Source organism: Nothobranchius furzeri, chromosome 3 (assembly GCF_043380555.1).
Source record: "Nothobranchius furzeri strain GRZ-AD chromosome 3, NfurGRZ-RIMD1, whole genome shotgun sequence".
In the NCBI taxonomy this organism is placed as follows: domain Eukaryota; kingdom Metazoa; phylum Chordata; class Actinopteri; order Cyprinodontiformes; family Nothobranchiidae; genus Nothobranchius; species Nothobranchius furzeri.
In genome coordinates, this window is record NC_091743.1 from 57,866,578 (window position 1) to 57,883,589 (window position 17,012).

Genomic DNA, 17,012 nt, shown 5'->3' on the forward strand with positions numbered 1-17,012 from the left:
ACTGCTTTCTTCATCTACATCCATCAAACTATGACAGGAAATGGTGTATGAGATTACTTTTAAGAATATGGTTCAAATTGCTCTGCCAATATGAAGAAGTTTTTAATATTCAAGTTAAAAACAGCAGAGGGATGTGTGTGTCCACCAGACACACACACACACACACACATGTGTGTTCTAGAGCTCATCATGGTGGATGCCACGCTGCCATTTGGGATGATGCGTGACGTAATCAGCTGCCTCCAGCACAATAAGCATGAATTCCTTCACATCAAAGGAGTAGTTGGTGAACTTAGGATGGTCCCCGAGGGTAGGATGATGACCCTAGGAGCAAAATAAACAAACCTCATCATAAAACTAGAAGTTGGTTTGAGTTTTCAGGCTGCAGCAGGTAAGGGTAGAAGATGAAGATGAAGAGTAAAATCTGAATGTCATTCTACATTTTTAGTCATTTACCTTTAAATGCACACAGTGAACTGTGTTTAGTTGTGATTACACAGCATTAGCTCCCTGTATGTTTCAGGATCAATTTTAAGGTTCTTCTACTGGTTTTTAAGTGTCTTAATGGTCTTGGGCTTTCTTATCTCTCAGAACTGCTTTTACCGTATGAACCCTCACGGCCTCTGCGCTCCTCTGGCAGGCGTCTCCTGATCATCCCTAAAGTCAGGACAACACACTCACGGCGAAGTGTCCTTCCAGTGTTACGGCCCTCGACTCTGGAACGAGCTGCCGGAGGACCTCAGGGCCGCAGAGAACGTTCATGTTTTTAAGTCCAGGCTCAAGACCCATCTATTTAGGTTAGCTTTTATCTAATTACTTACTATAGTTTTATTTCTCATTTTAAATGATTATATTTTATTACGGGCCTTGCATGTTTTATATGATTACATTTTAGCACAGTTTTATTATTTCATAATATTATAATTTTACTGTCCATATGATTTTATTTATTATTTATTTTCTTACTTTTGTCCTTTATATTAGCTCTTTTATTTTCATATTTTTACTCATTTTAATCCAGTGTTTTCTCTGTAGGGGCCCTCTGCCCCGGGGACGGTGGTCCACTGTTGCTTCCTGGGCGCTCTACAGGTAGTGTTTAAATGGAGGTGGGGGTCTATGCTCCCCCTCCTCTGAGCGCCCTGACTTAGTGTGGAAGACCTGATGCTGCCGGGGCAGACGGCTCCTCTGATGACGTTTCCTTGCCTTACTTTATTTGACTCATGTGGACTCAGCCAAATATACATTTTTACTGATGTGTGTGCGCGCGCGTGTGCGTGTGTGTGTGTGTGTGCGCGCGGGCGCGCGCGCGCGTGTGTGTGTGTGTTTGTGTGTGTGTGAGTGTGTGTGTATGTCTGTTAACGTTTTTAAACTGCTATGGGAATTTGGGGTCATTTTGTAAAGCACTTTGCTTGAAAAGTGCTTTATAAATAAAATCTGATTGATTGACTGATTAAAGTTCTCAGACACAGCCACAATAAAATGAACAAATTTATGTCAAAGCACATTTCTGAAAAAGCAGATTAGTCAGTAAACGAAGGTATAAACATAAACAAGTAAATGTCATTAATGCTGTAGAAAATCAGGATATATTCAAAAAGCATTTAAAAGCTTTTATAAAGCTTCCAATTTATATAATTACAAGTAATGACTTTTTATCTGTGAGCAAACCCTGGTAAATGTGTGAAAGATGGGCTCATCTTCCCTACCTTATCCTTTGGGAGCACTTTGTCCATTTTCTGCCAGGTCACATATCGGACGCCCCGCAGACGAGCCAAGTCCCGATAGCAGCTCTCATCCTGACAGTTATATCTGGAAGGGACAAATACAAACACTCATATCTGATTCTCCTCTCTCTGCCTCTTTCTATCTACCCCCCCCCCCCCAATACTCTCTTATTGTACTCATGCCCACTGTGCTTCCATCTCACATGTCATTCATAAAAAACCACACAGAGTCTCTGCCACATGAGCAGCTGCTCACATCCCTATGAGCCTCCCTGCCAAGGCCTGCCAGGTGTGACGAACGCCTGATTAATTAGGCAGCGTTTCACATTCGTACATCAAGTGGCTGAGTGGTACTTTGGAGCAAGGATGCTGCCAGAGCATTTGCTCTTCTCCCTGCTCCAGAGCCTCCACTGACATTCAGTCACACACGCAAAAATAAATAAATAAATAACCATGTCACTCACAGCTCAAAGATGACGGCCCAGTCAGGGAGGAAGAGGAGGTGAGTGAGACCAGCGCCGTGCATCCCGATAAAAATATCAGAGTTGTGGGTGATCCTCAACTGCTCCAGGAAGGGAACATCCCTGAAAAACACACGTGGAGTTGAAAAGAAACATAACACCAAGTCCACACAGAAGGACATAACTAACTCAGGCTTCAAGAGATCCATGACTCACTTGTATTTGTAGTCCACCACATTGACCTCCAGCCAAGGCACCGTCTTGAGAGCATTTAGCAGCTGTGAAAAAACCAACAAGGGACATGTTCTGTGATCAATGAGAGAGCAAACACATACAGGCAGTGACTCTATAAATCATTCTCTTTTTGTACTTGTTCTGTTTATAGCAAATAAGATTTTAAATAGGTGCTTAACAGAAGTGGGCAGCAAATCAATGACAGGGGGAGGTGCAGAGGAAGAGAAGAGTAAATATAAGGAGGTGGAGATGGAGTGTGAATTAGGTGATAAAAAACAAGGCTGAACTCACCTCCTCTTGGTTTAGAATCCTTCTGTATTCTGTGCTGCGAGCCAGCAGGGTGACACGAACACGCCCCTCCTGAAAACAACGATGAACCCAATAATCAATCAGCCAAGGGCGGAAAAGACAGGCCGTTCTGAAAGCCCGCTGCTAATTCACAACAACCTAAAGCTTACTGCATCAAATGTCTCTCACATACAGCGGGAGGACAAAAACCACTGAAATTGCATTAAAGTCTTTTCTAAACTAACTTTTCTCCTCTAATGATCTCCTATAAAACAGATTACTCTAGTTACTGTGGTCTCTGCTGCCACCATGTGTCCAGAAAGAGTTAGTGTATGTGTATCGACATACACTTACAGGTAAAACTCTCATGTTTTACTCGTATTACAGACACGTAGGTGCAAAACCATAAAATATATTAGCTACACGTATATTTCTTTTTATTTACTTGTATAATTTCCACTTCTGACAAAAAACTGTTTCATGATTAATAAAACCAGATTGATGAGAGATAACAAGATGAGAAAAATTATAAAGCTTAAACACAACAGAGCAGCATGAGTCTATTTCTACTGTCTCTGGTTGATGCCATTAATCTAGAGATGAAGGAGGAAAGGGTCAGGACCGAGGAGACCTCTGGTCTGGTATCAGCACCAGTCCTTTGTCTCGCTCAAAAGCCTCTTAGCATATTTCCAGAGAAAGACATGAATAACCAATGAGCTGCTCCAGGAGGAGAAATAGGTTGCCAGGATTTACCGCTCATAGAGATACAATCTCTTTAAACTGGGTATCGTAAAGCATCACTGAGGAGTTGTGAAGAAAATGAGAAGGACGGACTGTGCATCACCATGACAGCCTACTTATGGATGGGTTCTATCAACACAAATTACTGATGAGGTTTTCACACAAAACCCTGAGAAGTCCAAGAGTAGTGATCCACCGCTGATCCCTCGTGTTGTTTATAGTTTACAATAATATTACAATAATCTTCAGAAGAAAAATAAATATGTTCCAAATGATAAACACCTTTCGGGATCACATATTAATCTGTTGTCTCCAGAGGTCATTGGGCTAGAGGCGGGTCACACCCTGAACAGGTCGAAAATTCATCACAAGGACACAGAGATGCACCAGGTTAACAAACATTTGCAAACACACTCTACTGACTATTTAGTTCAATTAACCCCCACATGCACAACAAGAAAATGTAAACTCTGTGCAGAGGATACAGGCCAGGTGTTGAACCTGCAACCTTCTTGCTGAAAGCAAAGCTACAAGCTGTACCACCATGCACACACTCACACACATTCATACACTAAATTCAGAGATATGGGGAACTGAATCGGACTTAAGGACACTTCAATGTGTGGCAGGAAGTCGGTATCCAACAGACAACCTTCTGATTAGCAGACATCCACTTCTGAGCCAGAGCTGCCCTGGCAAACCCCACCAACCCAAAATCGCCTCTATGAAGAGAGGATCACACTTTTTAACTGTATAAAGGATTTTCTTGTAATTCTTTTTAATCTTTTCAACAGTAAATTAAGCACAACCATTTAAAGCCCACTCTGAGACTGAGACTTTAAAAAAGTATTTTAAAAGATAATTAAGGGGTTTCAGGATGTTCTTTTTTTAGGTGTTTGAATCAGTGCTTGATTAGAACTTCAGGGCTTTGTTGAATCAGGTGTGTTAGAGCAGGAAAACTATGTATACACACAAGATCCTCGAGAACCAGGTTTCTGTAGCCTGCTTGAATGATCTGAGGTAGTTTTACTTTTTTTGCAGCAATTCCATTTGGACCTCCTCAGCACAGCTCCACGTGATTCAACTCAACACTGTACGCTTCAGGTTGTGTTCCACTTCAACTGAGGAGCAGCTCTAGTGGGTGTGCTCAAAGCAAGGGAGGGAGCTCACTATGGCACCAGTGAGAATGAGGTGATCTGTACCCGACACAAAAGTAATGCATGGTGGTGTGTAAGTCACACAAAAACCCAATAGAACGCAAGAATGGCTGACATGGTGGTGATGTAGAACATTCTGCTTAGTCTGTCTCTGAAAACGCTCAGAGCAGCGAGGCAGCAGCTACAAAACTGTCGAGCTACCAGTGACACCAGCCTCTAGTCAATAAGCGACCGACTGTCTCAGAATTAGCATTTTCTCCCGACTTGAGGACACTTGGAACCACATCAAAGCAGGTACTGGAAAGTAGGCGGCAGTCCAGTTCTTGTTACTGTTGGAAATCCTGTCCAACAAGATTGAATCGATTTGAGTCGCTCTCAGGAAGTACTGATTGAACCATGACTTTTGAGGAGTGAGCATAACTCCCCTGGGATAGATTTGCTAAATAAAAAAATAAATAAAAGTGGATTATTCTGTTTGTAAGGGTAATTACTAATCACTGAGGTTTTTGTGTTTTCTTTCTTGCCCTTTATTTCAGTTCAAATGTTTTTACACCTTTAAAATCAAAGGCTTGTTATTTTTGTCAGATTTTGCTCAAAAAGATCCCCAAAGGAGAGATCATTTTCACAAGACACTGTACAAAAGCTGCAGGTATGTTCCTCCTCCAGATAAAACCTACCTTTGGTCTGTCTTGTGTGACGTTTAGCCGATGCAGAACGTGTTGAGAAAAAGCCCGAAACATTCCTTCAGTGTAGCAATCAGAAACCTGCAATCAACAAAGTTAGCGGTCCGTGTCACTCTCAAGTAATTTTCCTAGCAAATCCATTCAAGCCCATGTTGCATTAACCTGTATGAAAATACAGAAACAGTCACGAAAAAGTATACATTTGTTAAATTTACTCTATGATTTTAAACAAGAGCCCAAAACTCCATCCAACGTTGGTGAAATACACACGGCTCAGAATAAATGAGTGGACCCCATTACATTTGTCAGAAAACCTTTGGTTTCCTTTCAGAATCAACATTATCTATATGAGATACCATATAGCACTCCCACAAATGTGGGCCAATGATTGCAAACAGGATTTGTTCATTTCCACACACAAAAAAGGGATTTTTCTAACTAATCCATTCATGTGTGCAATTACGAGAAAAGCCACACTTGTTCATTTGAATTAACGGGGACTCAACCGCAGGTGAGTCTGATGATTCGTTTAAGAGGTGTCCAGCAGACAGGTAGTCTGGATAAAAGGGCTTTACTTAATGAAGAAAAGCCCTTCCCCTTTCATGCTGTCAGCAATGACTCCACATGGAAGTGAAATGCCACAAAATCTGAGAAAGAAATCATTTCTTTACACAAAAAAGGGTGAGGGCTACAAAGCTTTACTTATCAGTCAAAATACTGTAGCAAAGTGATCCAAAAATTAAGAAAGATGGAAGTGCAGAAGTTAACATCTCTTAACATCATCTTCTGATGAGAAGGGTTGAAGAAAGCCCATGCACAAAAATCTTGCCTAAGATTTGCTAGGGCCCATGCTGAAAAAGATTGACTACTGGGACTCTAGACTCTGGAGTGATGAGACAAAGATCAGTTTTTGGAACTAATGGTTTCAAAACTGTGTGCTGTTGTAAAGGTGAGGATTTCAAAGAGAAATGCATGGTGCCTACAGTGAAACACGGTGGTGGCAGTGTCCTTATGTGGGGCTGCACGAGTGCTGCTGGTGTTGGGGTGCTGGTATCATGAACTCAACAATGTACTACTCTATTCTGAAGGAGAAGATGCTGCCATCACTTAGTGCACTTTTCCAACACGACAATGATCCAAAACACACATCTAAAGCTACTGTTGCATTTCTGAAGAAGAACAGGGTGAAGGTGCTTGAATGGCCAAGTATATCTCCTGATCTGAACCCAATCAAACACCTGTGGAGAATTCTGAAGCAGCAAGTTGAGCCCCAATCTCCATCCAGCATCCAGGCTCTAAACGAGGTTATTCTTGAAGAATAGAAAACGACAGATGTTGCAATATGTCGCCAACTTGTTCATTCCATGCCTAGAAGACTTGGTGCGGTCCTTGAAAATCATGGTGGTGTTGCAAAATACTAGATGTAGTAGATTATGTTGGGGGGTGTATTCACTTTTTGCTTCAACCAATTTTAGTAAAACAGAAGATTTTGTGATCAAAGTTATATTATAAACTTTAATTTCATGTTATGGAGTTAAACAAGTGTTCAATAAAACCCAGCCTTGTGAAAATTCAGGAAAATTGTTCTTTTGTTCATTGAGCTACTGATTAAATTTGTACTTTTAAATGGGGTGTACTCATTTATGCTGAGCGCTGTATATTCAGGAGTGGAGAATTAGACAAGTGTCGACATAATTCCTCACCTCCATGAAATGAGTATTAAATGAACCCGAGTGTTTTCCCAGTTTGAGAACTTCTCACACAGACTCCTGCAGAGGAGTTCTAAATGTGAACACATGAATATAAACATGGCATTTCCTGCACGGATAATCAGCATCAGCTGGAGACTGACCCAGCAATGTTTCACACCTAAAGGCTGGAACCACGGGACAACACATATTCATACAGTATCATCTTTATAGGTGTCGCCTTGGAATTATCATTTAAATGACCTAAGCACACAGCCAGCTGCTGATGTTTTGAACACATTGCATCAATATTGGACATAAATTGCAGATTTCTGATGAAACTTCATATTATTGTGCTTGTGGTGAGGGCAGACCAATGAATACTAATATGGAAAAAAGTAACGATCAGAGAAAATTGCTCCATTTGAGCGAATGTCAAACATGAAATCAAACTGTGTGCATATGATCAAGAGAATGAAACTAAAACTGATTTTTAAAACCAATATTAAAGGGATTTGAGTCTGCTGCTTTGTGACGTTACATAATCCAATGAAGAATGGAGAATGCAAGCCTGTGATTGGTAAGGATGCCGCTTTCATCAACAGCACCCCATTGTGCCCTCACAAACATAAAGACAACTCATGATATCTAGCTGCAGACATGGAGCAGCTTGAAGAAAACTTTGTGGAAAAACTCTAAATATATGAACATTTTATTCACCTGTGACTGGAGGAGTGAAAAGACACGCAGCAAGCGTTTTATTTGTGGATGGAAATTACGAGAAATGTGGGTTTATAGATGGCGAGCGCATAAAAAAAGTGGAGGAGACTAATTTTTCCATGTTAAAAAGTCTCTCACATACAAAAAAACTCAATATAAAAACAATATTAAATGCACCAGATACCGGCTGGTATCTTGTCTTTTGGGTGTACTAGTCTGTTTCTAACTGTTGTGTATGGTTTTGTTGGTGTGTTTATGTTGTGTTTTTTCATTGTTGCTCTTATTTTTTCTGTTATGCCTTGAATGTATGGTAAGGTTATCGCTGGTTTTGGTTCTTGTCTTTCTGGGTTTCTGGTTCTTTGCTTTGGTTGTTTTTTTTTCTTTCTGTTGTTGTTTGTTGTTTTCCTTTATTTATTGCCCATGTCGAGTATCCGCAGGTCTTTAAAGTGTGTTGTATGTGTTTGTCCTCTTGTTTACAGTCTCTTTCTTCTATTATCATGTTTGCTCTGTGATATAATGTTCTGATTACTGACATTTTGTGTATGGTGGGGTGTTCTGATGTCTTCTCTGTGTGTTGGTTTCCTGTTTGTTCTTGTCCCAGAAAGACAAGAACCAAAACAAGTGATAACCTTACCATACATCAGAGGCATAACAGAAAAAATAAGAGTAACAATGAAAAAACACAACATAAACACACCAACAAAACCATACACAACCGTTAGAAACAGACTAGTACACCCAAAAGACAAGATACCAGCTGGACTTAAATGTGGAGTCATTTACGAAATCCCATGCAAACGCTGCAATAAAACATACATAGGAGAAACCGGACGCCAACTCAACACACAAACAATAGAACATAGAAAGGAGTGTGAGAGAGAGGCAAGTCGAAGACACACAAGAGCAGCAAAAGAAGAAGCAGAAAGCACAATAAAGAAGTCTGCCGTAACAGATCACTGCACAAGAGAAAACCATGTAATAAACTGGGACAACACAAGGATCATAAACACCGAACAACAAAAATACAAAAGATGGATAAAAGAAGCAATCGAGATAAGGAGACGTGGATGTCAGACCATGAACAGAGACCATGGAGTTTACTCGTTAGATCGCGCATGGGACTGCATCATTGGAGAGGGGAGAGCGGGCAGCAGAGGGCGACAACTTCCTCTGCTGCCCGCGGATAAACAAAGGAAGTGACGCCACCATCAGCGTCAGCCTGATGAAGTTTGCAGCCGCAAACGAAAAGTTGCAGGTAAATAAACCTTTTCTGTGTTTTAAAAAGAACTGAAAGATGGAATGTATGAGGGATAACTTACGAGTGGTGTGTTGTAAAAAAGCCCATATCTCATTCTTGGAAGAAGGGAGAAGAAGGAATCTTTGAAACAAACCTATCAACAAATGTAAAGAAATCAACAAGGCAGACATTTATCAAAGGATATCTGAAAACATTTGTTTTTACAGTGCAAACTTCAAGTGAACATGAAAAAAATAAACATTTAAAGGTTTTTACTAAATAACAAATTCCTCATGAGGGTCAAACTACAACACAGGGAATGAAGTTGGACCTACTCTTTTTGAGTCGTAGGTCTTCAAGTGGATGATGTCATACTCTGTGAAGGCTTTCCACGTTTCACTAAACAGATCCCCGTAACCATAAAAACTCTGATAAAAGTCATAAAAGACACTGAGAAAAACAAACAGCAGGATAACTATTTCACCAGAATATTATTAGCCACTCAAAGTTTCATTAACCATACTCACCGTGTCCCACATGACAATATTGACGTCTGTGTTAAAAGAATTATTTATGTGCTGGGAGATGTAGAGGTTAACAAAGTCACAGAAATGATGGTACATGTTCACCCCTATAAGAAAATACAATCATCACCAGAACAACCTGAAATAAAAAGCATTCAAGGGCTGAACTCATGTCTATTTGTTATAATAAACTCTCGACTGAAAATTAAGCAACACAGTGTTCTAAGAAGGTTCTCATGAAGTCCCATTTGAGTGGAAAAATATTTCAAACATACCGTAAAACATAAAATAAAGTAACTGATTACTTAGTGTGGATTCATTTAGCTTCACTTGATTTTAAATATTCCTTAATAATGTTTCTTTTAGACAAGTGTTACGAATTAAAGTTGTTTAGACAGCAAGACTTTAAACTGAGTCAGGCAAATCTTTATTATTACCTGCATCAAGCTTCATAAAAATAGTTGGTTTATCGACGGTAATATCGCAGTGTCCATCCTCTATTGGATGGAAGTTCAGTTCTGAGAATGTCTGCAGTTCAGCATACCTACAAAACATAAACATGTGTTAAATGTAAACGTAAAGAATGCATTTATAACCTCTGAATTCTCTGAAATGTATTAATCCTTTATCTGAAAAACATTTGTGGTAATTCTGATGAAAATATGAAGGAAATCACAGATTTGTGAAAATGTAACACAATTAAACAAAACAGGATGGCAAGTTAACAGTGTTGGGGAGAATATTTTGTAAATGTATTTAGTTACAGAATACTGAATACCTGCTTTAAAATGTATTTTGTAACGCATTCCGTTACTTTGCATAACCCTGGTACTGTATTCTAAATTCTTGGAATACTTCCGCTTAAAAATCAGCATTTAAGTCTATTAAATATCACATTGTGCGTTGGTAGCTACTCCTGCAGGAAAACAGAGGGCATGTTTATGCTAAACAATATGAACTGACTGGGAAAATAAAAAAAATTCATTATTTTTGTTGCTTTATTTACAGTGGGGCAAAAAAAGTATTTAGTCAGCCACCGATTGTGCAAGTTCTCCCACTTAAAATGATGACAGAGGTCAGTAATTTACATCATAGGTACACTTCAACTGTGAGAGACAGAATGTGAAAAAAAAAATCCATGAATTCACATGGCAGGATTTTTAAAGAATTTATTTGTAAATCAGGGTGGAAAATAAGTATTTGGTCACTTCAAACAAGGAAAATCTCTGGCTCTCACAGACCTGTAACATCTTCTTTAAGAAGCTTTTCTGTCCTCCACTCATTACCTGTATTAATGGCACGTGTTTGAACTCATTATCTGTATAAAAGACACCTGTCCACAGCCTCAAACAGTCAGACTCCAAACTCCACTATGGCCAAGACCAAAGAGCTTTCGAAGGACACCAGGAAAAGAATTGTAGACCTGCACCAGACTGGGAAGAGTGAATCTACAAAAGGCAAGCAGCTTGGTGTGAAAAAATCAATTGTGGGAGCAATTATCAGAAAATGGAAGACATACAAGACCACTGATAATCTCCCTCGATCTGGGGCTCCACGCAAGATCTCATGCCGTGGGGTCAAAATGATCATGCGAACGGTGAGCAAGAAACCCAGAACCACACAGGGGGACCTGGTGAATGACCTGCAGAGAGCTGGGACCACAGTAACAAAGGTCACCATCAGTAACACACTACAATGGCAGGGAATCAAATCCTGCAGTGCCAGACGTGTTCCGCTGCTGAAGCCAGTGCATGTCCAGGCCCGTCTGAAGTTTGCCACAGAGCACATGAATGATACAGCAGAGGATTAGGAGAATGTCATGTGGTCAGATGAAGCCAAAGTAGAACTTTTTGGTATAAACTCAACTCGTCGTGTTTGGAGGAAGAAGAATACTGAGTTGCTTCCCAAGAACACCATACCTACTGTGAAGCATGGGGGTGGGAACATCATGCTTTGGGGCTGTTTTTCTGCTAAGGGGACAGGACGACTGATCCGTGTTAAGGACAGAATGAATGGGGCCATGTATCGTGAGATTCTGAGCCAAAACCTCCTTCCATCAGTGAGAGCTTTGAAGATGAAACGTGGCTGGGTCTTCCAACACGACAATGATCCCAAACACACCGCCCGGGCAACAAAGGAGTGGCTCCGTAAGAAGCATTTGAAAGTCCTGGAGTGGCCTAGCCAGTCTCCAGACCTCAGCCCCATAGAAAATCTGTGGAGGGAGTTGAAAGTCCGTGTTGCTCGGCGACAGCCCCAAAACATCACTGCTGTCGAGAAGATCTGCATGGAGGAATGGGCCAAAATACCAGCTACTGTGTGTGCAAACCTGGTAAAGACCTATAGTAATCGTTTGACCTCTGTTATTGCCAACAAAGGTTATGTTACAAAGTATTGAGTTGAATTTTTGTTATTGACCAAATACTTATTTTCCACCCTGATTTACAAATAAATTCTTTAAAAATCCTGCTATGTGAATTCATGGATTTTTTTTTCACATTCTGTCTCTCACAGTTGAAGTGTACCTATGATGAAAATTACTGACCCCTGTCATCATTTTAAGTGGGAGAACTTATACAATCGGTGGCTGACTAAATACTTTTTTACCCCACTGTATCAAAGTGTCAACAGATTGTGTTTCCATAATAAAGTGACAAAGTGGTGGAACATAACACAGCATTACTGTCTTTAACGCCATACAGGCACTGGTACATAAAGCACTAAGAAAGCAAAATAGATAAATATTTTTTTTATAAACGGTGCCTTTCTAGAGGGCACAGTCTATAAAAATAACTTACTTCAAAGGGATACTCTACCCCAAAGTGAAAATGTGTCTATTACCATGTTCCCCAGAGTTAGGTAAGTGAGAAAAAAGCATTTTGTAACCAGCGCAGTAATTCTCCTGATTGCTTTTGCCTAGCATATAAAATGGAGTGAATGGGAACTAGTAGCACTTTGATTGCAAATGAGTCAAAAATGATACCAATTATTCCTGGAGAGCTCAACAATCATGTCGACTGCCAATGAAAAGTAAGAAGTAGCACAAAGGATTTGCGGGAGCCGATTTAGACTTGGGACTAGATTACGGTTATGACAAACCCTGCTGTAAGCCACCACTGCATGGTGCATGGATAAAACACAGTGGTTTAAAAAGCATCTGGTTTCCGTTTGACCAGGCCACACAAGGTGCTGCTAATTCCTCCCTCATGGTCCAGTAACAAGGATTCATTACTCTCACTACCCCTGGCCAGGTTCAGGGGAGTAGCTACAAAAACGATTTTAGGCGAGCATCGATGAATGGTCAAAGCTCTGCAGCAGCCAGAGTTTAAATGAGGTTACGTTTTAAGGGCTCTGGACAGCAGCAGTTGTTTCCTGGACCAAACGCTTGAAACTTGTGGCCAGAATAATTAGATTTCTTACGGTCTTAGGAGTCTGACCTCCTATTTTCTTAGTCTATGGTTTTGTCAGGGAATGTAACTTTACCACTTAAACTGTACAAACTAACTTTGTCATATAAGTAAAGTAAATTCAATAGTTTATGTGAAATCCTCACCAAGACTGCAAAGGACTCTTGTGATCTCCTTTAGCAGCAAGAGCTTTCTTATTTAGTTTGCAGAGTCCACCAATCTCCCCCGCATGAATGAAGTCCTCTTTATACCTGCGGAATGAAGATGAGCCACATGAATCACTCCCATCTGTGAGAACAAAGTATGTTTTACATAGTTAACTGTACCGACCTCTCATTACTTCGACGTGGGTTCCGTAAGTCAAGGTAAAGATTTTTTGCCCTGCAGAATCGTGCATGGCTACTGCATTTTAACAGTGAGTCTCCCTATGAACAAACGTGTGACAGGAAATAGTTTATATTTGCTTTGCATTCATCTCTGAAGCAAGTCTGGGAAATGTGTAGCAGAAATACGTGGAGCCAATTATCTTTAGATGCTTTTGTTGAGCAGTCCATCTATTTCTGCCTGTTGGTTCTTCCTGTTGACTCAGGAGGCCCAGGCGAACTAAGGAAATGAGCTGACTTACTGGCTTGCTGGCCTTGCAGAGTGTTTTTAGTTCAGAAATTTGCTCTTTGACGTAACCAAAGTCCGCCTGCTTCCAGAAAAGCTCCTGGGCTGCATCCAGTGAACGAGCCCTGACAGATTACAGATTTAGACGGATCAGGAAACCAACCACCACCATAACGGATCACTGATCATCGCTTGAATTTGGAATTAGCAGTGGAAGTAATTTACCAAGACACATTCAAGAGTTGTTTTGAAAGTCACAATTTACTGTAAATGTGATAGAAGAAATAGTACCATCCAGAATCAGCTTTGGTACAGACGGGATAGCTGAAGCGGTTCTTTGGATCACAATTCTTCTCATAACCCCAACAGATTGACAGATTCTGCAATGCCTCCTGCTGAGGAAATAAAAAAGAAAAGTTGTCCCATTGCAGAATAGATGTGTGTTTAAAAGCAAGAGAGGAAGGTGGTAAGAAAGGGCTACGTGTTTTACAGCAAACTTCATATGTTTTCATAAATGTAGACGTTGATTCTTTTATACAAGAAATGAAAGGAGTAAAAATGACATTAGACTGTTATTTCCATTCATCCATCCATTGTCTGAACCCGCTTTGTCCACGTAGGGTCGCACGGGGGGGGGGGGGGGGGGGGGGCCTACCTCCAGCGGTCAATGGGCAATCAGGCGGGGTACACCCTGGACAGAGAGCCAGTCCATCGCAGGGCACAGACTGTTATTTATTATAAATAAATCTAACAAAGATCAGAATAAATAACCTGGCTAGATTTTCATATTTTGCTGAAAAAAACAGTAAAACACAGAAGATGCTGAATATTTTCTCACCTGCATAAGAAGTTTATTAATAAAACAAAGTCATGGATTCATGTGATTTAAGACTAAATGTAAATTGGGTTAACAGTAAGGTGAACTCACACCAAGAAATATATAAAGAGAGATAATTACAATAAAGTCCACATCTTACTTTGAAAGGGCAAAGGGGGTCCAGGAGGCACAGCTTGACGACCCTCTTGTTGTTGTGGAGAAAGTAGGGTATGTGCTCCGCTGGCAGGGAGACCCGGCTGTAGTTAAGCAGCGGTGCAGCTGGTTTGCTGCTGGTAATCTCAGTGCTGACCAGAGTAAGAGACCAAATGATGCCCGGCGCTAGCGAGAGCAGCATAGTCAGAACGACACAGACGCATGAAACACTGGCCTCTGTTCACAGCACCCTGTGAGATGAGAAGAGGCACAGAGTCAAGATTTGTACTCTGCAATCTTGGTTGAAAGCCTAACACCACACTGCAAAAACATGTGGGCGCAAGCAGGCGTGTGGGAACGCAGCTCCGGGCAGACAGTATCTCCTCATAAGGATAGGTTTTATAGCAGGAAACAACACAAACCCTTTTTGTAACTGTTGCCAGAGTCATCAGAACTGAAACGTAACGGCCAGCGAGATCGTTGCTGCCTGCTGTTAATGCGACCAAGTAGCCCATCAGTAGCCAGACGAGCCTGTTTCCTTAATGAAGTTTTATTTTTAGCGTGTGTGGTTGATCGTTACTATGTGAGCTTTGTTAAAGCTGCATCCTCTGTGGTGATGTAAAATAATGACCTTCAAATACTTTTCACATCTAAAGGCGGAGGAAGGAAGTTTCAAGATGCAACTTTGCTAGCGATAGGTAGCTGTTGTTAAACATTTACTCCACTGAATACAGTGCTGTGAAAAAAGCATGCAACCCATTTTACAGATCACCTTTTCTTTCAGATCTGTGAACAAATGTCAACTCAAGCAACATAACCTTAATAAAAAGCAGTTTTTAAATGATGATACAGGAAAAAAAGGCTACCCAGGTCAAGGTGACCTTATGTGGAAATGTAATTGCTCCCTAAACCTTCTGCAGTAACAAGGCATCAAGTGTTAGTGATCACTGGCAGCACTGTGGGGGCCTCTTGACCTCCTCTTCTTCACGAGAGTGTTTTACTTGAGCACCACTGGGAGGTTTTGCAGCATGAACGGCTGTTTAAGTTCAAAGGTCAGACATTCTCCTTCTACAGAGCAGAATCCAGTTCTATTACGGGGAGTGGTCCTGAAGCAGCAGAGCAGACCCAGAACATCACACTGCCACCACCATGTCTGCATTTGTTTTGCTGTTTTTTAATGCAGAGTTAGTATTCAGTCAGCTGAACGTTGTCCCGTCAATATATTTGTTTTTGCTGTGGTAAACGTGAGATGGGTTTTTGTATTTTATTTCTGATCTGTGGAAATTTTGTCTTGAGACCTGAAACCTGTTGTGTTGCATTTTTACAGCTTTTAGCTACATGTTGTCAGACAGATTCTATTGTAGTGATTGCTTTAACTTTACAGATCAGGTCTAAATATGACTAACGAAACAGAAATGTCCAAATATTGTGGTTAATTGCAGTTAATTTGTGATTTCACAAACTGGGTAATTCAATTTTCCCATAGGGCCAGTGTGTTTTGGATAGTTTACCTTTATAATAAAAAAGTATTTTTGAAATCAGTATTTTCTTTATTTGCTCTTGATTTCTGTGAAATTTGTTTGCTGATCTGAAACATTTACGTGTGACAGAAAAGCAAAAATGAAATTTCTATGTAGCTGTGTGCACGTGTATTCTGCCAACATTTGCACTACCTCTTGTTGACATTAGTTTCTATTACAATACGTATTTTGTTTATTAGGATTTAATTGATCTTTTGTGTACGTTTAGACTTTAGTGCTACATTCTCTGATTGCCATTATTTTAAAATTCCTACTTTCGATTACCACTTTATTACATTGCACATTCTTTTTAGACTTCTGCCTTTTGCACAGAGCCTTGATTGTGCTGCTATATTGCCCCCAGGCATCAGTAAATTACTAATCTTCAGTTTTTGGCTGTATCTAATGATCTGATTATTGAGGTGTATTTACATGTTTTAAAATATCAAGTTTCACATTAAATAAATAATTTAAATGCTTTGGTTTGTTTTAATGACAGAGAGCAAACGCACTTTAAACAGCTAATTAACATATGCAATGTTATTAGTAACCTTTAAATTAACTTTGCGTCAGTGACTTTAAATATAATTTGCCTTAAACTTAGCAGCAGGGACATTCGTGGTGATTTACCTTCAGATAGAGGTGAAGTATAACGTAATACTTACGCTTTTTCTTCGTCGAGAGGCAGTAAACAAATAAAAAGTAGTTTACCGATGGCAAAAGCCTGGCTAACATCATGGACAAGTTGTTCATTAATAATCCCGCTGATTCATTTAAATTCGCCGTGTCGCGAGACATCACAAACTAGACAGAAATAAACGATTCACGTCTCGCGACGCTAGGACAAAAGGCTTGAACCAATTGTTGTTTAATAAAAGCTAGAGAGTATGAATGAGAGCCGGGCCGGTTACCTAAAAGCACAGCCTGCTCCCCCACACCGAAGAAACGTTGTTGCCGGTGGTCGCCATAACACCGGAAATCTTGCCTATTGCCTGATGTGTTGTGCACCATCAGCCACTAGATGGCGCCACATTCTCTTTGGGTTTTGCTTT

The 17,012-nt window shown here is 40.4% G+C and overlaps 1 protein-coding gene across 3 annotated transcripts; it reads right to left on the reverse strand.

Moving 5' to 3' along the window:
* Positions 1–16,976, reverse strand: eogt (EGF domain-specific O-linked N-acetylglucosamine (GlcNAc) transferase). Of its 3 annotated transcripts, none has more exons than XM_070549903.1 (16): positions 16,872–16,976; positions 14,448–14,691; positions 13,762–13,862; positions 13,487–13,595; positions 13,192–13,286; positions 13,008–13,112; positions 9,895–10,001; positions 9,461–9,564; positions 9,269–9,361; positions 9,016–9,087; positions 5,283–5,369; positions 2,711–2,779; positions 2,402–2,463; positions 2,189–2,308; positions 1,707–1,809; positions 1–324 (listed from the first exon to the last, which is right to left on the reverse strand). In XM_070549903.1, the coding sequence occupies exons 2-16, from the start codon at positions 14,640–14,642 to the stop codon at positions 178–180; spliced, it is 1,569 nt and encodes a 522-aa protein (XP_070406004.1). In that variant the 5' UTR covers positions 14,643–14,691; positions 16,872–16,976; the 3' UTR covers positions 1–177. The 3 variants fall into 3 exon arrangements, with proteins under 3 accessions (XP_070406004.1, XP_070406002.1, XP_070406003.1); XM_070549901.1 differs by having other exon boundaries at positions 13,762–13,865; XM_070549902.1 differs by lacking the exon at positions 16,872–16,976 and adding an exon at positions 16,626–16,745 and having other exon boundaries at positions 13,762–13,865.
* Positions 16,977–17,012: the final 36 nt, after the last annotated feature.